This window comes from Lycorma delicatula, chromosome 1, assembly GCF_047948215.1.
Source record: "Lycorma delicatula isolate Av1 chromosome 1, ASM4794821v1, whole genome shotgun sequence".
Classification (NCBI taxonomy): domain Eukaryota; kingdom Metazoa; phylum Arthropoda; class Insecta; order Hemiptera; family Fulgoridae; genus Lycorma; species Lycorma delicatula.
In genome coordinates this window covers 332689547-332715377 of record NC_134455.1, presented here as the reverse complement: position 1 = coordinate 332715377, position 25831 = coordinate 332689547, and the positions used below count along the sequence as shown (strand labels likewise).

General features: G+C 30.0%; 1 protein-coding gene across 1 annotated transcript in view; it reads left to right on the top strand.

Moving 5' to 3' along the window:
* The window catches only part of smo (smoothened, frizzled class receptor), a 98396-nt gene that overhangs the window by 61744 nt on the left and 10821 nt on the right, over positions 1–25831 (top strand). The window contains exons 10-13 of the mRNA XM_075382171.1: positions 1032–1193; positions 12076–12215; positions 12607–12787; positions 18030–18237. Coding sequence (XP_075238286.1) covers positions 1032–1193; positions 12076–12215; positions 12607–12787; positions 18030–18237 — 691 coding nt within the window. The remainder of the gene's footprint in view (positions 1–1031; positions 1194–12075; positions 12216–12606; positions 12788–18029; positions 18238–25831) is intronic.

Below are 25831 nucleotides of genomic sequence, written 5' to 3'. Positions count from 1 at the left end.
ATTAGGACAAACAGTCATAAAAATTTTAGACCTTTTTCTCAAATATAACATTACAATATCAAGTTTTATGTGAAAAAAATTAATTTACTTTCAGAAAGAAACAAATGAATTTAAAAATTCTCATTTTGATGTTTAATTTAATTTGAAATTTTAATATTAATTTAGTCCCTATTTACCAGACTGAGAATTAATCTTTGAATTTTCATTATAAACATTAAGCATTTAACATAAAAATAAATATTAGTTTTAAATCATATTTAAAGATGTTCATTTTATTTTATTTTTGAACTGATTATTCAACAAGGAAATAATTTCCATTATGTAAATAAATTGATCTTAAGGTAGCTTAGTTAAAACTAGAATGATAGATCAAGTTAGCATTAAGTTATATGTTCTATTATAAAAATCTTATTCCAACAGAATACTGAATTTTGACTAGCTACAAAAGAGATTTCCTTGATCAAACAATCCCACTTACAAAACGAGCTGAGTAAATACTCTCTAAAAGTATTTAGAAAGAAGGTTATTTCTGCTTATTTATAAAATTAGTTTATTTTATTAATGTGTTTTCAAAACCACATTTCAGTTGTAAAGGAGGAAAATTTTACATAAATACTTTTAATGTTCAGCATTAAAAACCATTGAGCTACACTAATAACTGGAAGTTAGTTTTTCAACTGAAACATTTTAAAATAAATTTCTGATTTTCATGTTAGCATATCAGCTTTTCTTATAGAAGGTCATTTTTTTATTTATAGTCAGGCTTAGCATTTTTCTTGTGCTACAAAATTTACATTTACCCGCTACAGGCTTCAAGCTTCTCTGTTAAATATATCATAAAAAAATATTTAGTCCTTACAAGTAAACAGTTCATCCTAGAATATTGCTAATCCTTACATTCCATTTATAGAAAATAGTTTTAAAAAAAACTTTTTTATGTAATTCATTAATTTTGCATGAATAAAATTGTGTTTTTTGTTCTTCATTAATCATAATGTGGTGATGTGTATATTATATGCATTTTTTTTTAGTTGTAGACTTGGAGTAAGTGAGTATGAATGTCGCTTAGAAACTAGACCTAGTCTTGCAATTTTGCAGCTCCATATATTGGCACTGTTTGCTACAGGTGTCATAATGAGTTCTTGGGTTTGGACTAGTTCTACTGTTGATACATGGAAGAGATTTTTTAAAAGGTATGTGTAATGGTTATTTTGCATTTTGAAATTAAAATTGATTGATTTTATGCTATTATATTACCATAGCATTTTAAGGATGTAAAAGTTAAAGAGAAGTCCAATAATAAAATCAGTAGTTCCATTTTATCTCTACGTATTGTGTTCTTTTTGAGTGCTTAGATTTAGAAACTGAACAGAGGATTATTCTGCCTGATTAATTTGTATTTAAAATAAGAAAAAAGTTTACATGAAAGCATTCATTGTAAATAAAAAGTACCTGTAATTTGTATCGATTAAAAAAATATCTAAAAATGTATTTGTGGTCTATATATATGTAAAAATAATTTGAACGTGGTATGTGTTAAAAAAACGGGGTTGATTCTTTAAATAAATTAAGTCTTTATGATCTTGCAATTATAATTATTTTTATTGTAACTGTAAATATATTCATATGTATAACATTGTTAATTTTACGTAAATTTATTGTATAGTAAATGTAATATCATGTAATGAGACTTGTAATAGGCTCATAGAAGATTGGAATAGAACTGCCTGAATGAAGTGAGGAGCTGTGTTAACTGTATGGAGTCACTGAATTCGGTGGATTCACAGTCTGTCAGAATCCGACTGTGAATCTGACCGAAGCTGAAGATCTTTAAATGTTAAAGATCCTAACTTAAATGAAAATTAATGTTTCTCATTAATAATGAATTTTAAATAACATGAATGAACCTAAGTCTATATATACTGCTCGCCAAAAATCATATGATATATGAATTAAATTATTATAAATGATAGATAACATGAATCGTATGATTTTTTTTACGATTTTAATTTTTTACAATTGCAATTAAGTTACATAAAAGGTGCAATTTATAATGAATTATTTGAACTAGTAACAATAAATTTAGTTATATATATGGACAATAACAAGATTAACATATTGTTAGAATAATAAAATTGAGTAATTTGCTTTTTACACAATTGTAATTTAACTAATACAAATATGTAATTAAAAACAATATTTATAAGGTGTTCAGATACACTTTTTAAAAATACAATCGAATGAAATTAAAGAAAACAAGCATATGAAATATTTAAATTGATCAAAAATATTATTAAAAAAAATATATATATTATTTGAATTAATCATCTGTGTTCGGTAACAGATATCATTTATGAATAGGTCTTCTTAATTGACCGTTAGCTGTTTGCAAATCAACAAATCTTATAAGATTGTCAGAGCCCGAATAAACCTGGGTGATAATTCCATGTTTCCGATGCATGGGTGGAGGATTTTCATTAGTAAATTATACTAAGTCTCTAACACAAAGACTACATGATGGAAAACACCATTTATTGCGTTGCTGTAAATAATGTAAATAATCCTTTGACCATTGTCTTCAGATAAATTGTACAAACTTTTGTAGTAGTTGTCAGTAGCCTAATCAATTAATTTTGGTAATCAGGATCAGGTAAGGAAGTGAGTGGGCATCCAATAAGAAAGCGTCCCAGTGATAGTGGTTCTAAATCTCTGTGATCATTTGAAATAGGGAAGAGAGGATAGGAATTGAAACAGGCTTCAGTTTATGTCAAAAGTGTATATAATTCTTCAAGATTAAGAATGGTTTGTTCTGTTACATGATGCATTTGATACACATGCACAAAGCATTTGATATTTATCATATGCTTTTGATTGTGCTTTCCCATAAATCACCAAAATGGGGTGAAGAGGGAGGAATGAAAGAGCAAGAAATACCTTCTATCGTAGCAAATGCTCCAATGTCAGATTTTAAGTTTTCTGAATTTAAAAATCTATACAAATTATAAAGTATATTTTTGGCAGTACAGAAATTGGAACCGTTATCAGAAAAGACGAGTGGGAATGCCCCTAGTTGATATGAATCTTTTAGTGCTGCTGTAAAAGACTGTGAGATGAGATCAGAAACTAATTCTAAATGAATATCTTTAGTGGTGAGACATATGAAAGTGCTATATAAGATTTGCTTAATGTTTTAGACCTCTGCCTGTCATGACGAATCATAACTGGACTGCCATAGTCTACTGCACAAGTAGAAAATTGTCGGGAAGAAATTACTTGATAGTTGACCAAGCTGTTGTGGTTTGGTTTTTGCAATTGAAAGCATGTACATTTACAAATGATGGAGGAAATAACTTTCTTGCCATTTATTTTCTAATATTTCTGTCATAATGAATGTTGAATAAGTTAAACACCAGCATGGAAGAGTTGCAAGTTTTTAGCATTAATGATTAGTTTCGTGATGTTAGTATTAGGATGTTTCATTTGGTAATGTAACAGAGTGTTACAGTCTGCCACCTATGTGTACTAAGTCTGAATTATCCAGAAATGGATCAAGTGATATAAGTTTGCTTTGTTTAGAAATAGTTTGATTGTTTCTAAGGTTATTTAATTTGTCACTGAAATGCATGTGTTGTGATTGTTGAATAAAAAGGTAAGGGTGTGGTTTAGTTCCTGAGTAGTTAAAGGACCAGAAATTCATTTAGATTGTTTTGGTTTGGCATTATGAATAAATCTGAAACAAAAACTAGAAGTGCAAATTACAGTATGTAGTGATGAAAATCATTCTGTGTAATCGAATACAATATTTTATGCCACAATGATTGCATAAAATGTTTATGTGAGAAAACAATGGCGTGAGTAGTTTGGAAAAGTAGCTTATCTGAGGAATTATTCTATAGAACTCCTAAAATATGCAAGTTCTGTATTTGATTTAAAGGAATGCAGAAGTAGAAATGATGTTACTATTAGAAAACCATTTATGGAGTGAAAAAACCATATTTTAATAATTTAGAAATATCAATTTTTAACTGAATAACTTCATCAAAGTTGTCTGAACGGGTTATGAAATCATTTCAAATGAACTTGCATGCAAGCAGAAATTCATTTTCATTTGCAATTTGAATTAAACACCGTGTGACCAAATATGGTGCACAAGTGGTCTCATACGTTACCGTATGTAATACATAGTGTTTAATCTCCTGATCTGGAGAATCATGCCAGAGTAACATTGTAAATTGGAATCACTAGATTTAACTTATGTTTGACGATACATTTTAGCTATGTCGGAAGTAATAATGTAATTATGGATTCTGAATCTAAGCGATATGGAAGTTAGATCTTTTTGAACTACAGGTCCAACTATAAGAGTATCGTTGAGGGATAAACCCTTAGTGGTTTTGCTGAGCCATTAAAGACAAATCAAATTGTAGTTAAACTGGATGTTTTAAATACTGGATGGTGAGGTAAATAAGACGCATTTGATTTGCTAATTAAATTATTGGAGTTGAGTAGTGATATATGTTCTAAATCTAAATATTTCTGTATGAAAGCGGAATAGTCTTTTTTAAGGTTGGAATTTTTGCTTAGCTTTCTTTCCAAAGATAAAAAATTGTATTTTTAGCATTGATAAAGGAATGTTATTAGTCTTGCCTGATAACGACACGACAAATTTGTCCTGATTGTTTTAAGTAGTATTGGTTTGAAAATGTTTTTTACATGTTGAGGTTTCATTGCCTGAAACATCAGTATTAATTTCTTCAAGTTTCCAGAAATTCTCGAGTATAATAGATAGATTTTTATGAGTGTTACATTCAAGGAAAGATACATACGACATTGTTGCCCTCAATTTTATTAGGAAGGTGACCACTAATTATATATCCTAATTTATAATAGGATATATGAAATTATGAATGAATTTCCCTGGCAGGATAAGATTCAAGTAATATTGAGCTCCTATCAAGATGTCAATATTATTTGGTATATTGAAACTGAGATCAGCCAGAAATATATTATGAGGTAATTTGAAGTGAGAAATGTCAAATGCAGATGAAGGAGACTTGTCAGTAGTATCTGGTAAAACAGCGCATTTGACCTTGAACAAAAAGTTTTTATAATATGAGTGTAATGTAAGTGTAACACTGTATTTGGATTGAACCAATGAATTATTTATGCCTGAATTGGGTAGATTATTTTTATTAAGTTTAAGACCTAATTTGCAGGCAAAACTAAGTATATAAAAACTTGCTTGTGAACCAGAATCTAATAGTAATCTACATGAATATTTATTACCATGTATATCAGTAGTATTATATACAGCTGTTGACAGTATTATATTTTCATTTGACTGATTTTTAAATGAATAGTAGGTTATACTTTCAGGCTTATTGCATTATTCTACCTTAGAATGATTAATTTTGTCATATGAATGAGTGTATTGTGTTTCTTACCACAAATGTTACATAGACTCTTTGAATAATATTGATTAATAGAATGGCCCTTACATAAACAATTACTACAATTATTATTTCCCAAAAAGGTTTTACAATTACCTATGGACAAATTGAAAAATTACTTACATTGATATAAGAAATAATTTGAATTACAAAATTAACATTGATACAAATTGAATTTCGCATAATAACTAACATAATGTCTTTTGTATTGTTTATTAGGATTTAAATTAAAACGTTTGGTTAAAGATCTGGTTGTATTTTATGATGTTGTTCCTTAGTTTATTGTATTCACTTGCATGGTTGAGGTGGATGTATTAATATTTTTTTAAAGTTGTCTAGAATTAAGAAATACAATGAAGTCTGTAAAGGTGGCAAACCTCTCATTTGACAACCTTTCCTTCCATAATCTTGAGGTGTTATGATCCAATTTAGATGATAGAAATTTGACTAGGATAAATTCATATGTATTAACAGGAAGTTGCATCGCTTTAAGTGAGTTCACATTTGAGGAAATTTCTTTAATAAATTTGGACAAACTATCTACAGATTCTCTTTTTATAGAATCTGATTTTAAAATGTGTTGAGCAATTATATATTTGTCAAACCGCACCTTTAATAATTATAGATCTACAAGATAATTTTCATTTGGTATTAGGAGATCTTTAGTAATAGCTAGAGCTTCATTCTTTAAAGAAGAATGTAGATAGTGTAATTTTTGAACATTAGTCAAGTCACCTTTTTTATGAACTAAATCAGTAACTATATTAAAATAGTGCTGTCACTCTTAACACATTACCTTTAAATATGGGTATATTTATAGGTTGTAACTGAGTTTGCTTAAATGATGTATTTGTATTAATTTCTTGATTAGATGATTTTTGACTATTAATTAAATCCTGCAATTTGTATTCTATAGTACACAAGTCTTCTTTGACTTGTTCCCGATCCAATGATAAAACATCATCCAAAACATAATTCAAGTTTTGATTGAATGATGTCATATTTGCCTTGGAAATCAAGAAGATTCATTCCTTAACTTAATTTGTAAGGTGTGACTATCACCTTGTGAAGAATCAAATTTGTCAGTAAATGTGGCAGTTCTAGTTATAGAGACCTTTATTAACCCTCTTTGTTTAATTAATTGTTCCTTTTCCATAATAGTGATTTAAATTAATATAAATTAAATGGGAAATAAATTAAATGATATTACAATAATGATGATACAATATAAATTAAACGTAAAGTAAATTAAGAAAGATGTTACATAATGATGTTGTAGAATTAGACGTTGTGAATCCCTTTATGCAGTAGATTGTTGAATATGAAGAATCTTGAATGATGTTTCTTCAAATTGTAGATTTATATATATATCTGCATTTCTGGTAAGATTAAATATATATCCATGGTCGGAGGACCAATAAAAATGTATGTCAAAAAATGGTACTGATTCTTTAAATGAATTAAGTCTTTATGATCTTGCGATTATAATTATTTTGGGTGCAATTGTAAATATATTCATATCTATAACATTACTAACTTTATGTAATTTATTGTGTTAGTAAATGTAATATCATGTAATGAGACTTGTTGAGTCCTTGAGACTTGTAATAGACTCGTAGAAGATTGGAATAGGACTGCCTGAATGAAATGAGGAGTCTGAACTGAGGAAATGTGTGAACTGTATGGAGCTGCTGAATCTTAAGGAGCTGAAGGTGAATCCAACAGAAACCGAAGATCTTTAAATTTGAAAGATCCTAACTTAAACAAAAATTAATGTATCTCATTAGTAGTTAATTTTAATTAACATGAATGAAACCTAAGTCTCTACAGTATGTATTACACTGTGAGGATCATACATTAACACGATATGGATCATGTACTTATTCTTTGGATGAGATTTGATGAGAAAAAATTATACCATGAGATATAATTTAGCACAAATATAACAGAAATGAATAGTAATGAAAATTAATATGAATGTCTTTAAAAGCTTTTTAATTGAATAAAATATAGAATCATTGTAATAAGGATAAAATCAAAACCTAAACCGACAACGATTGTTAACGTCTATATGCCTACAAGCGGCCATGATGATGATGAGGTAAAGTGTGTATACGAAGAGATTGATGAAGCAATTAAACACGTAAAAGGAGATGAAAATTTAATAATAGTTGGAGATTGGAATGCAAGCATTGGAAAAGGCAAGGAAGGAAATATAGTGGGTGAATACGGGCTGGGCAAAAGGAATGAAAGAGCGGACCGACTTATAGAGTTTTGCACGAAGTATAATTTAGTAATTGCCAACACCCAATTTAAAAATTATAATAGAAGAATATACACTTGGAAAAAGCCAGGCGATACTGCAAGGTATCAGATAGATTATATCATGGTTAAGCAAAGATTTAGAAATCAACTCGTTGACTGCAAAACTTACCCTGGAGCAGACATTGACAGGGACCATAATTTGGTGATAATGAAATGTAGATTGGGGTTTAAAAACCTGAAGAAAATGTGTCAGATGAATCGGTGGAATTTAGAGAAGCTTGAGGAAGAGGAGGTAAAGAAGATTTTTGAGGAGGACATCGCAAGAGGTCTGAGTAAAAAAGATAAGGTAGAAAATGTAGAAGAAGAATGGGAGAATGTTAAAAAGGAAATTCTTAAATCAGCGGAAGCAAACATAGGCGGAATAAAGAGAACTGGTAGAAAACCTTGGGTTTCAGACGATATATTGCAGCTGATGGATGAACGTAGAAAATATAAGAATGCTAGTGATGAAGAAAGTGATGAAAGAAAAGGAACTATCGGCAATTATGAAATGCTATAAACAGGAAGTGCAAACTGGCGAAAGAAGAGTGGATTAAAGAAAAGTGTTCAAAAGTGGAAAGGGAAATGAACATTGGTAAAATAGACGGAGCATACAGGAAAGTTAAGGAAAATTTTGGGGTACTTAAATTAAAATCTAATAATGTGTTAAACAAAGATGGTACACCAATATATAATATGAAAGGTAAAGTCGATAGATGGGTGGAATATATTGAAGAGTTATACGGAGAAAATGAATTAGAAAATGGTGTTATAGAGGAAGAAGAGGAAGTTGAGGAGGATGAAATGGGAGAAACAATACTGAGATCTGAATTTAAGAGAGCATTAAAAGATTTAAATGGCAGAAAGGCTCCTGGAATAGACGGAATACCTGTAGAATTACTGCGCAGTGCAGGTGAGGAAGCGATTGATAGATTATACAAACTGGTGTGTAATATTTATGAAAAAGGGGAATTTCCATCAGACTTCAAAAAAAGTGTTATAGTAATGATACCAAAGAAAGCAGGGGCAGATAAATGGGAAGAATACAGAACAATTAGTTTAACTAGGCATGCATCAAAAATCTTAACTAGAATTCTATACAGAAGAATTGAGAGGTGAGTGGAGGAAGTGTTAGGAGAAGACCAATTTGGTTTCAGGAAAAGTATAGGGACAAGGGAAGCAATTTTAGGCCACAGATTAATAGTAGAAGGAAGATTAAAGAAAAACAAACCAACATACTTGGCGTTTATAGACCTAGAAAAGGCATTCGATAACGTAGTCTGGAATAAAATGTTCAGCATTTAAAAAAAATTAGGGTTCAAATACAGAGATAGAAGAACAATTGCTAACATGTACAGGAACCAAACAGCAACAGTAATAATTGAAGAACATAAGAAAGAAGCCGTAATAAGAAAGGGAGTCTGACAAGGATGTTCCCTATCTCCGTTACTTTTTAATCTTTACATGGAACTAGCAGTTAATGATGTTAAAGAACAATTTAGATTCAGAGTAACAGTACAAGGTGAAAAGATAATGATGCTACGATTTGCTGATGATATAGTAATTCTAGCCGAGTGTAAAAAGGATTTAGAAGAAACAATGAACGGCATAGATGAAGTCCTACGCAAGAACTATCGCATGAAAATAAACAAGAACAAAACAAAAGTAATGAAATGTATTAGAAATAACAAAGGTCCTTCTTTGTTATTGAGGAGAAAAGATTATAGAGGTAGAAGAATTTTGTTATTTGGGAAGTAGAATTACTAAAGATGGACGAAGCAGGAACGATATAAAATGCCGAATAGCACAAGCAAAACTAGCCTTCAGTCAGAAATATAATTTGTTTACATCAAAAATTAATTTAAATGTCAGGAAAAGATTTTTGAAAGTGTATGTTTGGAGTGTCGCTTTATATGGAAGTGAAACTTGGACAATCGGAGTATCTGAGAAGAAAAGATTAGAAGCTTTTGAAATGTGGTGCTATAGGAGAATGTTAAAAATCAGATGGGTGGATAAAGTGACATATGAAGAGGTATTGCGGCAAATAGATGAAGAAAGAAGCATTTGGAAAAATATAGTTAAAAGAAGAGACAGACTTATAGGCCACATACTAAAGCATCCTGGAATAGTCGCTTTAATATTGGAAGGACAGGTAGAAGGGAAAAATTGTGTAGGCAGGCCACGTTTGGAGTATGTAAAACAAATTGTTAGGGATGTAGGATGTAGAGGGTATACTGAAATGAAACGACTAGCACTAGATAGGGAATCGTGGAGAGCTGCATCAAACCAGTCAAATGACTGAAGACAAAAAAAAAAAAAATTGAATAAAGTAATTTTAATTTTGTTGGATTTATTTTAATTTAATTTTGTTAAGAAGTTTTGTTGTTGTTAATTCTATCTTATCTTCTTAAATTACTGTGACAACCTGTCCGTGAACATTGCTACATCTGTAAACATAGTATATACATTAACAGTAAATTTTCATCAGATGGTAAATTATGACATCATAATAAAAAAGACCACTTTCAATCTGACTCCGTTACAAAAATAGAGTTCATTGAGTTCAGTCTGAAACAAGATATTTTTAGAAAGTTATTAAATGCAGAATCCACTTTGATGCCTATCTGTAAATCACTTTAAGGATTTTAGAGAATTGTACTTTAAAAGACATCAAAAATAGAATGGCCTGTTTCAAAGGAGCTTTTTCAGGTAGAAATCTAGTAAGGTAAAATGTATATTCATTTAAGAATTAGAAAGAAAATTGTGATATATTTCTATGAAATGTAGTATTTTATGGCACTGATAATTAACAATAAAAAAGGCCAGAAATAAAACCGGTAGAGACTTCAAAAAGGTGTTGATTGAAAATTAGATTGATTAATGAAGTTCAGCATGAAAATTTTGAATTGAAGAAACAGATAAGTGATGAGCAATCCAGGTTGGTCTAGTGGTGAACTCGTCATCGCAAATCAGCTGATTTTAAAGTCGAGAGTTCTAAGGTTGAAATCCTAGTGAAGGTAGTTAGTTACTTTTATGTGGATTTGAATACTAGATTGTGAATACCGATGTTCTTTGGTGGTTAGGTTTCAATTAACTACACATCCCAGGAATAGTCAACCTGAAACTGTACAAGGCTCTTCATTTACATTCATATACATCATCCTCTGAAGTAATTACCTTAACACTGGTTCCAGAGGCTAAACAGAAAAAAGTGATGAGCAAAATTGATGTTTCCTCTAAAAAGAAAATCAAGGTTGGAAGACAGTTTATTAGGGCATCCAAGAATTAATAATTGTGTTATTGAAGGAAGTGTAGTGGCTAAAAAAGATATAAAGATTTCAATGTATTAATATTAAATGAGGATGATATGGTGAGAGAAAAAAATGGAAAATAGAAGTACTGGAGAAAAATATCAGCAAGATACAAATGTAAAAATAAATATAAAAATTTGTAAATTTTTATTAAAAATGCAATCTCTCTCTGAAAGCTACATTTTTTCATTAATATAGAATAATAGGGAATTACCAAATATTTACAATAATATGGATAAAAACTAGAACAGAATTACTTCACTCACAAGCTTTTAAATTTTTTTAGAGTAGTTTAAGAAAATTGAAATGAAGAGTTACATACTTTTTTTGTATTTTAGCTTTTATTTGATTGAATATCTTAATTGAGGAATATATTTATACAAATCAGTAAACAGATGTGTCTTTTTTCCCTTACAGTGATCTTTGTAAGCTATAAAATATCTTTGAAAATATAAGATTTTATTATTCTTTTTTGAAAGTTTGTGTTAAGTTGTAATAAATTAATGTTAAGCTATGTAACTAGCCAAAACAGTTTCTTTTGAAATAATTTTTTTTCAATCTTCTGTTGATTATTGGTCTTACTGGCTAATGTAGATAGAAAATTTAGTTTATTTAATTTTATCAAATTTAGTCGCATTATATAATTTAATCCCATTGGCTAGAGTGTACTAGTAACACAGGTACCATAGTACCATAGGTAACATAGGATTTCAAATAAAGTTTACCTTTATTGACATACACAGCTTCACAGAATGGTTGATAGGTGAACATAACCAATAATTTTTTCTGAGTGGTTAGATCCCTCTTTTTCCATTCTTCTCTAAACTCCAAAATCTAGTAAATGTAATTTAACCAAACTTATCTTATTTGTGTTTCTAAAGAACATACTTTTTTGGTGTTTCAAACTTGGTTTCTTATATTACATATCAGTTTACTTTTTTGCATATCAGTTAAGTTTGAAAATATTTAAAAAATAATGTAGATATAGCATATCATCATTAATTTTTCAGATTCTCCAATGAAGAAATTGAGGAGCATGTTAAAGTAAAGAAACATAAATTAATAGCTAGAGCATTTTCTAAACGAAAAATGCTTAATAGCAATGGGCGTCTTTCTATTAGTATTCATAATACATATCAAGATCCTGTTGGTGAGTTTTCACTTATGTCAGAAGACACCTTTTTTCTTAATTAATCATATCTATCCATGCAATTTTTATTTACACTTTACATTTTTATTAAATTGATTACCAGTGTAACAAATGTTTAGCTTTATCATAATTCTCGTAGCAATTAAACATTAACTATTACTTTATACTTTTATTGTTATTGTTTGTTATATCTTGTTTGTTACTTAATGCTTCTTATGTCTTACTTATTGCTGAAGTGTTTTTTGTGTTATAACTTTGTTAAATGGCAAATAAACAAATATCTTTATTCAAAACAATAACATTCTAATTTGTTTAAACTAAAACATTTTTTTTAGTGAATAGTCTTGTTATAGATTTTTAATTATTTATACAACTAATGTTTTTGAAGCAGGCCTAGATTTTGAGTTGAATAGTTTCGCTTCAGGTGAAATATTCTCTAGCTTTAGTTCAACATGGGCTGCTGCTTTACCAAAGCTAGTCACTAGAAGAGGTGCTCTCACTGGCGTGACAAATTCAAATTCTAGTCAGCGTAGAAATTCTGTTGATTCTGAAATCAGCTACAGTGTTCGCAGGTAAGCTGCATTCATAATATATTATCTTTTTCATAATATATTATCATTTCAAATAAAATCTGCTTTTTACTAATTTTCAGAAATTTAAGTAGCTAGGTTGAAAATTTTGGTAGAATTTAAAAAAGTATTGTAGTTTGTTTATTTAAAAAAAAGGCTCACCCTATTTCAAACTAAAATTTTTGTATGTTTACAATGTGTTTCATGTATTTTTAATTTTATCTGAATTTACCTACTTTATTGGAAAATAGCAGTTGACTCACCTCTGATATCCATTTTTCCCCTTTTGGTTGCATGCTGGGAATAGAGGATGAAAATGATTTTTTTTTACATTTTGAGGTATGAGGAGTATGAAAATATCATTCACCTAAATTGGGGTTTTTAATTAACCCTAATTTGGGTTGTACCATTTTATATATATATATTAGCAAAACCAATAATTTTTTACTGTATTTGTCCATATACCCATCTATTCTAATTGCCAGAGACAAAAGTATAAAAATCAGTGTGTATAAAACACAGTACAGTACTGTATATGTGGCTAGCTTCATAACAAACATTTTTTTAAATATTTATGACTACATATTTTTTATATGTTTATAATTTTAATGTTTTGAATTTAATGTGTGATTTTTTAAAAGAAAAACTGATGAGGGAAACCCTGAAAAGCTCTATTATGAAAAAAACAATAAGCATAAAGTAAGAAGCATTATTGAATTCTGTACTCTTGGTGAAACTGTTTTTATACTTTTGTCTTATAAAAAGACAAAAAAAGATGATTATATGAAAGATGATTTATATCATCTTTTTGGTGATTGAGGATACATGATCTTTACAGGAGTTATTCTTTATGTCACTCTTGCATCAAAATTTGTTTCTTTAGGTATATTGGTTTAATAGCATATATATATATATATATATATATATATATATATCGGCCTAAGTATAAAATTTTATGACTCAAAAATCTCCAAACTGTTAAATCAATTTATTGGAATATAGATGTGCTGTAAAAGTGTATATGATGTTGTGCATGTGAAAATTTGATGAAGATTGTTTGAGTTATGCTCAATTTAAGGTCAAAAAGAAATTTGAGGTTATGTTGACTGTATAGTGATGTATTTTTAAAATGCCGTTGTACAAATAGTCACAGTGATGAATGAGTTGAAACTTGATGCTTGTATGCAGAGTCTACTGGTTAATCAAATATATGTAGTGTGTTGTACTCTGAAATCAATGTGTTTCTGACTGTGAAATAGTAAGGGCATCAGAAACAAAAGTCACTCTTCTTGTGCAGAATTGTGCAAGTTTTTTTATTTATACATGGATCATGAAAAATATTCAGAAAAAATTAAAAATCCATAATAAATGGTACACTACTGTTCCTTCAGTTAGCATTTTTTTAATATCAAAAGTGATGCACACAGCTCATCCAGGACATCAGTTTGTTAATTGATCAAGCTTACTTTTTTTATTTCTTGTTAATATCAAGTAAACATTTTCCAGAAATAAAAGTGGACTTTGTTAAATGGAAATATTCATTTTTTTAATAGCAGACTTGGAAAGAATGTAAGGAAGTTCTTATGATTGTCTAACTGTATGAGTGTCATAAAGTTCTTATTATTTATATCATCTTTATTGGTGATTGAGGATACATGATCTTTACAGGAGTTATTCTTTATGTCACTCTTGCATCAACATTTGTTTCTTTAGGTATATTGGTTAAAACTGTGGAACCATTTCATTTAACAAAATGAAAATACAAATGTAAACTAAAAATTATTTTTTTAACTGCTGTAACAACTGTACTTTTAAGCTCTCAAATTGGAATTTTGTTGATAAACTCAAAAAAACATGTGAGAGTATGTCTGCTGAAGAAACTCTGTATGTCAATGTCTTATGCTTTAATAAATTGCAAAATAATAAATTTAAAAAACCTATGTATCAGATTTTTCTAAATTTGCTTTTATGCACTTAACTTAAGTTGTGTATACAGTGTTTCATAGGCAACATTTTTAAATTTTTTTCAATTAAAATATTGCCAGGTGGTCTCCATGTTAATACTGCTGGAGTCTGAATGTTTGGATTCGTTTACATTAAGGAAATTCAATTTGCTGACTTGACTTATGCTAGTGTCATTAATAAAACTGTTGTTAAATTACTACTGAACCAACAACAAGTAAATATTTTTTAGTGAAATGAGTGAGAAAGTTTATTAACCTAAAAATAATTGCAAAAACAGTCATTTTTCTTTAATAAGTATCAGAAAAGAGTTCTTTTGAATTAAAATTTACACACTCCTGACTGAGTAAGATATAAACATAGGTATAATTAATTGTTAATATATTTTTGTATAATAATTACTACATATACCTGTGTGTGTGTATTTATATATTATACATATATATTAATTACAAAAAAAAACAAACAAAAAAAACAACTGAATATTGTAAAAAAGATTTAGGATATGTTAAAAGAAATAAGAAAACAAGTATTTACATAAACTTGTAAACTACTACTACTACTAAGTCTATTTAATTGTTTTTAAAATTATTTATTTAAAAATACATTAATTTCAATACTTGCAAACAGCTTATGAACTTGAAGAAGAAAAAATTCGAAATGATTCAAGATCATATGACAGTTGGATGGTAGTGATGAATATTCTGGTTCCCCTTAAAAGTGGTGGAGTTGAAAAAAAAAACACACAGGAAAGGAAGAATCCAAGAATGTAAGTCAGAAACTTGAGAAACCTACAAGGTTCAAGTAGAGTAGGGAAGAACAGAAATAGAGCTTCCCCAGGTGAAAGAACAAAAGGGTAAAAGAGGAAGGTATGTAACAGAACAGTTAATGAACTGATATAGCAATCCAATCGGGGATCAGAAAGTGGAAAATTAACTACCATCTTAACTACCATAGCAGACAACAGAACATTGCTGATGTTATTGTGCTATAAATCAGATCTATGTCTTGCAGAGTCAGGGAAGATGTAACACTTTGCTAATCAGTGATATAATTGAAGTCAAGAGTTGCAAGGAGTAGAGCTTACAAAGAGGAGTGATTATACATTTTGAAAAGTTATTTCAAAGACCTTGTAATATTACAACATGGAATGATGATTTGGAAGAAGCAGTTCAGCAGGGATTGTTCACAAAGAATTCTGGTGGGTCACTTGTATAGATTGTCGATTGGTCAATTGTACTTGTTTCTATATCTGAATCTGCTGGTAGAGGCCAACTAAAAGCATATGTGGGTGATGTCCAGCTTACTGTAGAAGCCAATTTTAGGAGGTAGTTAGAAAATCTTAGTATAAAAACATTAAGTATAGGATAATTAAGCTTGCTTGATAAATTAGAATAGAAATAAACAAAAAATGAAAAAAATTGTTAACCTTAGATGTAAGAAACATCAATTTCTGTAGGGCTGGTGATAAGAGCCGGCCTTCATGGTGAGAGTGGTAGTATCTCAACCTTTCATCCGAAGGTCCCGGGTTCGAATCCCGGTCAGGCACGGCATTTTCACATGCTACAAATCATTCAACTCATCCTGTGAAGGAATACATAACGATGGTGTAGGAGGTTAAAAAATAAGGTGATAAGAAAATAAGAAAGTTAATAATGTCATAAAGCCAAAGCTAAAAATTTCTTGTGATTGATAAATCAGAATCCATTAAACAGTAATACTGATAGCATTATTTCAACGTCAGAACTGTATTTTTCTCCAAAAATATAGGTATTTTTAATAAAAGAATAGACTCAAGAATAGATCTCTGAAGGTATTTAGATCATTTTATTAAATTTAATTTAATTAAAGTTTTGAACATATAATTAAGATGTACATATAGTTGGTAAAATGAATGGAAAAAAATAACATTAAAACAATTGAATGTAGAACAATGAACTGTTATAGTCTGTTAAATGATGGAAGATTAAAATGTGAATTGTAGTGGTTGTAATATTTGTAATCTATTATGCATTTAAAGTATAAAAGATTGATTTAACAGCATGTTAAATAGTTCAGCAGACAAAGCCAACTGACTAAAATGTACTCAAGCCAAGATTAACTATGAAGGGGGAAAAATTACATATATTACAACTACTATTACATCAACCGTATTATCATAATGTTTATTAAATAAAAATGCAAATTTAATAGAAGCAACCAATAAACATGGCCACAAAAGGGAGATTGCCTGCTGCAAAAATAACTAGCAAGATTTCATGGTACTTTAGCAAACATATATATATATACACATATGCAAACAGCAAACATTTACATATATATACGAGGGCAATTCGGAAAGTAACCTCCAACCTTACTCACTACACAGGAAGGAGTGAGGGTAGCACTACCGTCTTTGGACAGATGTGCATGTTGAGGCCAGTTGGCATCCAGTCATAGCAGTAGCAAGGTCATGCGATCGCTCGTTAATTTTCTGTGGCTTGTTAAAATGTGTACTGCAATAGAAAACCCCCAAAGTGCGAAGTTGCGCTGTTATACGATTTCTCACAGCAAAACAATATTCAGCGGCAGATATTCATCGGGAACTTTGTGCTGTGTTTGTACCAAAGATTATAAGCAAAGGAGTAGTATGCAATTGGGTTCGTTCAATCAAAAGTGGACGAAGAAAGGAGTGGCTGTCTATCTGTGGTCAATCATGAAATGGTTCAAAAGATTGATGCCAAAGTCCGTGAAAATTGACGTTTTACCATCTCGGAGCTTTCCAATAAATTTCTGCAAATTTCCAGGACTGTTTTGTTCAAGATAGTGAAAACTTAGGCTACCGTAAGTTCTATAAGGAACAGGTGGGAGATTTTTTGCAGCTCGAATTTCTAAGTTAGTGACTAGATACAGTAAGTGCCTAAATTTAAATGGTAATTATGTTGAAAAGTAGAGGAAAGATGTAGTTTTAAGATGTATATAATAAAATATATTTACCTACAACTGTTTTTTATTTAAAGCCAAATGGAGGTTACTTTCTGAAGGCCCTCGTTTTTTTTCCCAAGAAAAATGTTTAAATTAATAACTGATTCTTTCACATTTACTACAAATTTTAAGGTATTTTTGAGTATGAAAGATATGATCTCCCCTTTTACATGCATGAAATGAAAAATGATAACAAATGAACATATTTGCTTTATAGTATAGCTTATGAACACTGAAAAGCTACTTGGACTTGCCTCCTCCCCATTGGGTACCATATTATCACATAAGTAAAAAATAAATGTTTTTTATTGCTTTATAGAGTATCAGTTGAATCACGTCGCCATTCATTAGATTCTGCTGTGTCAGTTCAGGTGGAAGAACGTACTAGGACTTTACATAGTGGTTCACATAGATCAAGGCGTAAACGGCAGCATAGAGATGGTAGAAGAACACGACATAGAGTAGCTTTGCCTGCATCTTCTAGGCATGGAAGTACAACATCTCAAGAGAGCCAGTTAGGTGCTCAGGTTAGTTTACTATTAATATTTTATAGTTTAGTATATTGAAAATGCAAACTATTAGTTTAATTATACTATGCAATGGCATTATGAATTTTCATATTAGAAGTAATAAACTATTAATCAGTTAGTGTGTATAGCGTACTCCTTTAAAGCATCATCTTTATTCATCAACATTCTACTAAGCCAGAGTTGGTTTTGTGTATTTATAGTACCGTGCACAAATTAGTCTGAACATAGGAAATTTTTTGTTTATTTCTATGTTATGGCTATACTGCTTGACCACACCCGTTCTTTAAGTTGTCTATTTAAGATGAGGTAATTGTTGTTTGGTTATTTAGCAACTTTCACGTTATAAATAGTGTTTTGTAAAGTTTATTTCATTTTTTATTACAAAATCATTTTTTCGTATATTTTGTTCTGTGTGTTGAATATAATGGACATTTGAAAATTGTTTCTCTTTCTGAGTATACCAGTATTACACAATGATAAATAGCTTCTGAGTGGAGTGTTGGACTTGGGACAGTGAATGATATTTTAAAACAATCACCTCAAAGGAAAGGCAAATTTGACTAAAAGAAAAACTACTTCAACAGAGGATCGGTTATTTGTGAGAAAAAATAAACTTGCGCTTAAATCGCTGTGGATTTAAATCAAGAATTAGCAGCCAGTGGAACAGATTTACATATGACAACTGTTAGAACCCGACTTCTTGTAGCTCTATGGAAAGCTTATTGGCCAGCAAAAAAGGAGCTTTTAGCTTAAAAGGAGCAATGTTCAGAAAAAGGCTCTTGTGGGCCAAAGCACATGCTAACTGGATTAAATAAGACTGGAAAAATTTGACTCTGACAAATCACATTTTTATATTCAGGGGCAAAGGGTTCCGAGCGATAGAAAAGCGTCACATGGGAATACATCATCAGCTCATATCCAACAATCGGTTAATCATCCCAAGAAAAAAATGCTTTGGGATTGTTTCACATTGAAGACCCTTGTTCATTACTTTCAGTAGATGGTATGGTGCAGTTGTGAGGTGCAGTCTGTGATTCATTTTTTGTTGGCAAAAAACTTAAAACCAATAGAAATTCATCGGGAACTATGTGAAGTGTACGGGAACAACGTAATGAGTGAAAGTTCTGTCAGGAAGTGGTGCATTCAGTTTAAAAATGGCTGAACAAACGTTCACGATAAAGAGATGAGTGAACGTCCGAGCATTGTGACTGACGATCTGGTCTCCAAAGTTGACGAAAAGATTCGTGAAAACTGGCGTTTCACAATAACTGAGCTTTCTCTATGTTTCCCACAAGTTTCACGGACTTTATTGTTTGAAATTGTTTCACAGAAGCTAGGCTACCACAAATTTTGTGCAAGATGGGTGCCAAAAATGCTTACAGATCACCATAAAGAACAACGAATGGGGGCAGCTTTGATGTTTTTGGAGGCCTACCACAGTCATGGAGATGCACTACTGGATCGAATCATAACAGGAGACGAAACCTGGGTGAAACATGTGAATTGTGAGACAAAATTACAGTGCATGGGGTGGGGGTACACAAGTTCCCCTAAAAAACCAAGGAAATGTCTGCAAACTTTGTTGGCAAGGAAGATTATGGCAACAGTGTTCTGAGACAGGCAAGGTGTTCTTCTTATTGATTTTCTCGAGCATGGTGCAACAATAAACTCTGAGCTGTCCAAAACAAGCGCCAAGGAAAATTGTCATCCAAAATTTTGCTTTTGCATGACATTACCCGACTTGACACGGCAAACCGTACGCAAGAACTCTTGAACTTGTTCAACTGGGAAGTTTTTCCTCATCCCCCCTACAGTCCAGATCTTGCTGCAAGTGATTTTCACTTGTTCTCGAAGATGAAGATGAAGATGAAGGCTAGCAACACAGCGTTTTGACAACGATGAGGAGCTCCAAGTCACTGAGTGGTTGAGATCACAGGCGGCAGAATTCTATGACACAGGAATTTCAAAGCTTGTGCACCGCTATGATAAGTGCCTGAATTTGTATGGTGATTATGTTGAAAAGTAGTATTTTAGTCCCTCTTTCACATGTATATAACAAAAAGTTTTTCTTGTACTTGGTTTTTTAAAATTTCAAAACGTTCCTTACTTTCTGAATAGCCCTCGTAGTTAATGTTCTTTTTATTTTTATTACATTACTCTTTACAGTTTTCACATAACTCTTTTTTTTTTTGTAAAATGTTGATTATACTCTGAAGTCTGTGAATTTTTAAGTTTTTCGACGATATTGCATTTTTTGAATGATACATTTGCATGTAACATGCGGTTTGGTTTTTCAAAGTAAGCTCATTTATAATCATTACTCTTTCTCACCACTCTCAATTTCGGGAATACCAATAAATGAATCTTCAATTTTACTGGTTGTTTTTGAATTCTTACTTGATTTATTTAATAATTATTATTACATATCACTAATTAATGACATTTATTTAATTTAATAACTTTTTCTACTTTTTATTTTGTCATATGGATCTTTTTTAAATTACCATAGTTTTTATCATACGGGCAGAAATGAGAATCACTTTTAATGACAAGATATCATCAGATTTCAGATCTATTTCATAATCCTTTGGAAAAAGTGATCTAAACTCACAAGGCAAGAAGTGATGTTCTACTTTCCATCCCTCCTGCAATCATGAACCCATTTCACTTCAGATTTTATCTCAAAGAACTTTTTGATATGACAAAGCTACACGTCAAATTTCAATAAAATCGGTTGGACAGTTTTTGCACAATAATTTGGTCAAAGTTTTGATTTGCAACCGAATATATTGTGTGTAAAATCTAATAAAGGTACTTGTAATATTAATAAAGGTACTTTACTATTACATGTAATTAAAAAATTATAAAAGATTGTGAAATATAAAAACCTTTTATATAATTGTTGCAGTTACTTTATAATAGTTTTTTTTTGTTTTTTGTTAATTAAACAATTGTTAATTCTAATTAATGTTGCTTTGTGAAATGCTAGCGATATTTGTATTCTTTATTCCCTGCACTTTGTTGAAAGTAGTTTAGTAATTTTTTGGGCCACTGCTCAGCCATCACCATAGTAAAATATATTTCTCATCTAATTCACAGATTCTTTGACTTCTTCAGTTGTTAGTTCTACTGAAGTTTTCTTTTCTTCATCTTGTTTGACCAGATTGTCTTACTGTCTTCTTGTTTTCCATATTTATCAAGATTCATCATTTATAAAACTAGCTGTCTCTAAATATGTGTTTTTTTTTGGGGGGGGGGAGGGGGAGAAGTGGTTATAAATGAATTGAGCATTTACAACAGAAGTGCTCATAATAATTCAGATGCTACCTTCTTAAACCATTTTGTTAGTGGAACCACCTCAGTATAGGTATAAAATGGTTAGCCATTTTATCAGAAAGATTTAAGGTTTATTCTGTGTTTGCCTTTATTGTAGTCAATGATAGTAGTTTATCAGTTCTATCAACCATTCTTTTCCCCTGTATTTTCCTTACCTTCTCTGTAGTGTAGTATTTTGTACTCAAGAAATAAATCTCCCACTTATCTTTCTATTAAATAACAATGTCACAATTAAGTTTTAGTATTTCATGTTTTTTTTTTTTTTAATTTTCTGTTTTGTTACATCTCAAGTTTTTTTTAGATTTCTTGAGTATACCTATCAAAAGTGTGTTTTTTCTAACAACAGTTTCCATTGGAGATGAAGTAAAAAAATTAACATAACTGTAACTGTCTCTTAAAAGATAACTATTTTTCAGCTAGTTCAAAAACAACCTTTTCAGCTAGACATCTTATATTTCCATCAAATTTTCTTGTGTGTACGGATAATTGCAAATGTATCCAAATTGCTGTGTAATCCTCTTAAGTTTTATTAGTTTACACAGAAAAAGATGACATAGTAAACAGAAAGTAATAAGTGAGCAGTGGTAATTATCAGTCAATAGTTAAGTAGGCAAGATCTTTATTCAGATATAGCAGCAGAAGTTATATTTTCAACATATATAAAGACTGATCTCCTGTAATTCAGTTATTGTAAAGCAAAATCTAACCTTAAAAAAGTTACGGAAGCTATAGACTCGATAGAAACGTTCTGTAGCTATTATCATGAAAAGTACAAAATTTGGAATAGTTAAAGAAAAGCACTGCCTACCATTTTTGAAATAAATGGTAATTTTAAAGTTCAGTACAATGCCAATTTTTCTTAAAAATATTCATATGATAAAATATATCAAATAAGAAATATTCAGAATAAAATTATTTGCTAGTTGAGATACTATTTTTCTCTCTTGCTTCAAACTGGACTAATATAACAAAAAATTATATTAAATAAGTAACTGACAGAAACCACCCATAAAAGATAATCATAGTACCACTATATAATGAAAATTACATTAAAAAATGAATTAGAACAAGCTTCTAGAAAAAAGATTAGCATTAAATTAAAAAATACATGAGCGATTTAGATCGTCCAGAAAGATAAAGACATTTTTTCTTGGTTAGGAGTATGTGTACTTTGATCAACAGGGTTCAGTTTATAGTAATGGTTAGTGTGGTATAGAGCTAAACATTTTCTGAATTGCAACTGGTTTTACAGCCTGTTCAATTTAATATATTAAAGTCTATTGTTAGCATAAGCTGCTCCATTATTAGCAAAGTAACAAATTTCAATATTTGAAATAGGTTTCCATCTGTAATATAATCTAAGGTATCAGATGATAATCATACTAAATTCTAGAGTCTCAGTAGTTTAAAATTTTATGATTTTTAAATCCCATGAATACTATTTTTACAAAAAATTTCCATTTTTCATTTGTGTTACTGTCAAACCATTTGCTTCTAAGTAAATTTTCTTTCTTCCCAATGAATTGTGCAGTATGTCTGTTGATTTCTGCTGCAATAAATTTCAAAATTTCATCATCAAAACATCTTTTATATATTTTAAGTATTGTTAAGGCTTTTGCATTTTATGGGTTACAGTGAAGGTAGGAATAAGATTCTTGCCCTGCAGATTTTACATGAAGAGACAGTTTGTTCTCATCTACTTTTTCCCACTCATCATCTTTTGTTTCTGCCTGTTCTTGTTGTTCCCTTGTGCAGAACGCTGCACAGCAAGCACTGAACTGAATTTACCATCTTCTAATGATATGTTTGAAATATTTTCAGATTAGAAACTCAGATTTAAAGGAAAAGTATAAACTGTATTCCTCACCACAGATAATAATTCTTCATCAGTTAGTTTCTTCTTATACAAATGGTGTGTACCTATATCACTGCTTCCAGCGTAAGGGTCCACAAGATCTATGATAATATTCTTTTTTAATAATATTAAGTGCAGATGTTAAAATAAAAAAGCCGGCGACTTAATTATATTAAATATTTTCTTTGGTCTCTTCCCATACTGTAAGGAAAGTGAGAATTGAAGTGTTCACCATTGCTCTTAATCATTGAACAGATTATGCTATTATACATCAGTATATCAAATCATTGAAATGCAGATGCTGTTCAGCCTTTCAGCCTTACATAACACACAATCAGTCTGTTCATTTCAGGGATTAACTGTATAATGAAACTACTCTTTGAAAAAATTGCTCTGACTAGTCTTACCTGACCTCAGATATTTTACATGTATTACAGCTATAAAGAAGATAGATAGGTTTGTAAAGCAACAGATTCCTTTACCATTTTCTGTGGATATCATTGCATTATATACACTGCCTTCTCTCAGAGAAAATCAGTATCAAAATATTGATGTAAAAAAATTGTTTCCTTTTTTCAGTTCATCCAGTTAAATTCTTTTGATGCATCAGTGAGTAAATACAAATTTTACTGTTTATAGGCATGCATCCCTACTAATCTGAGTGAGATTATATCTTCTCTGTTGTGTTTTTTCTTTCTAGCATAAGAACATTGTTCTGTAACTTTTTGTCGTATATAAAGTACATGCTGTTTCATTTAAATGTTTAATATTTTGCACCCTTCTTATATATTTCTCTAAAATAATTAAAACTATCACACTTACATGACACATTAAAGTTATCACATTTTATATTTGTCAACATCTTGCTAACATTTCGGTTAAAAATACCTTCAAAAATAAAATAATATATAAAATACTTGTACAATTGAACATTCTTTCTTCAGTTTTAAAGTTACTTGTTAGAGACTAGAAGAAATATGATTTCCAATTGTAAGAGAATGGAGAGATTTGGTGAAATATAGTATATTTTATGAAGTTAATAATTTGTCAGCTCAATTATATTCATAGATTCTCAAAAGTTCTCATTAGATACAGTTATTTTATTTTATTGATGATTTGGTGCAAACAATTCCCGTTTTGGTTTACCCTTGTAGGTCACTTAAAAGGAATTTCACTGTATTTGAGAGATATAATTTTCTATAGCTTAGTGAAGAGACAGTTAGTTAATTTCTAATTGATACCGATTCTTTATTTCTTGATATTTTTGAAAGTAATGGTGTATTTTATAATTATTGTAATTAATTATAATTCTATTTTCATATTAATTTGTTTAGATTCTTTTAAATGAGCACACTACAATTTGTAGTTTATGTCATTCACCGGTGAAACATTCTATAGTTTCTTATAAGAACAGAAGATATAGTGCAGGCTTGAATGATAATCTACTGATATTAGTAAGAAAGTTAGTTAGCAATTTGACAACTGCTAAAAGCTGTAATAACCCAGATCATAATCCTGATTCAAGTGCTGAGGAACAGGTAGATAAATATTCAATTATGTGGCACTATTTCAGTCACTGTATGAAGCAACTACACCATTTTTGTTTTTTTTAAATTCTTGCTCTTATGTGAATGTTGTTTGCTTAACTAAAATGTATGTTTATTGCTTCTGAAAATGTGTTTAATCACCTTAAACATTAGTTAATTACTTATTGTTTTTTTAGCTGAGTCAACAGAGATTCAAAAAGGCCTTAACCACGAAAAAATTCACTACAGCAAATAAATTATTAGAGTAGGTTTGGAAAAGTATGTAGAATAAAAGTGTGGCCTAGCAGACTTTAGCAAAAACTATTTAATTTGTTTATTAACAAATTAAGGAAAAATCTTTAGTGTTTCACCAATAGCGACCTTATTTTTAATCTCATGTAAAAGTAAAAAGCACCAGTATATAACTGAGGAAATTTTGCATAAAAAATTTTTCTGGTACTTTTTTCTAGAAGCAAAACAAAGGGCACTAACAAATTTTACAATAAGCACCAAGATCGCGTTATGGTAGAATAGCTTGGAAACTGGGTTCTTAACCCAGTTTTTTCTTTAACCTTCTTGTATACAGTAAGACTAAATGGATAAATTGTTAATTTATCCATTTAGTCTTACTAAAATTAAGAAATTATGGATAAATTGTTAATTTATCCATAATTTCTTAATTTTGCTCGTAGAAAAAAGTGTTCAGAAGCTTTTTTATGCAAAATTATTGTAATTTTCTACTGGTGGCATTTATTTCTTAAAAAGATTAAAAATAAACAAAATATTGACAAAAAACCATATTTTTTTCCACAAACAGCAAAAAATTTGCAAATTTTTGCAAAATCAATCAAATCTAAAGTTAAATATTGATAAA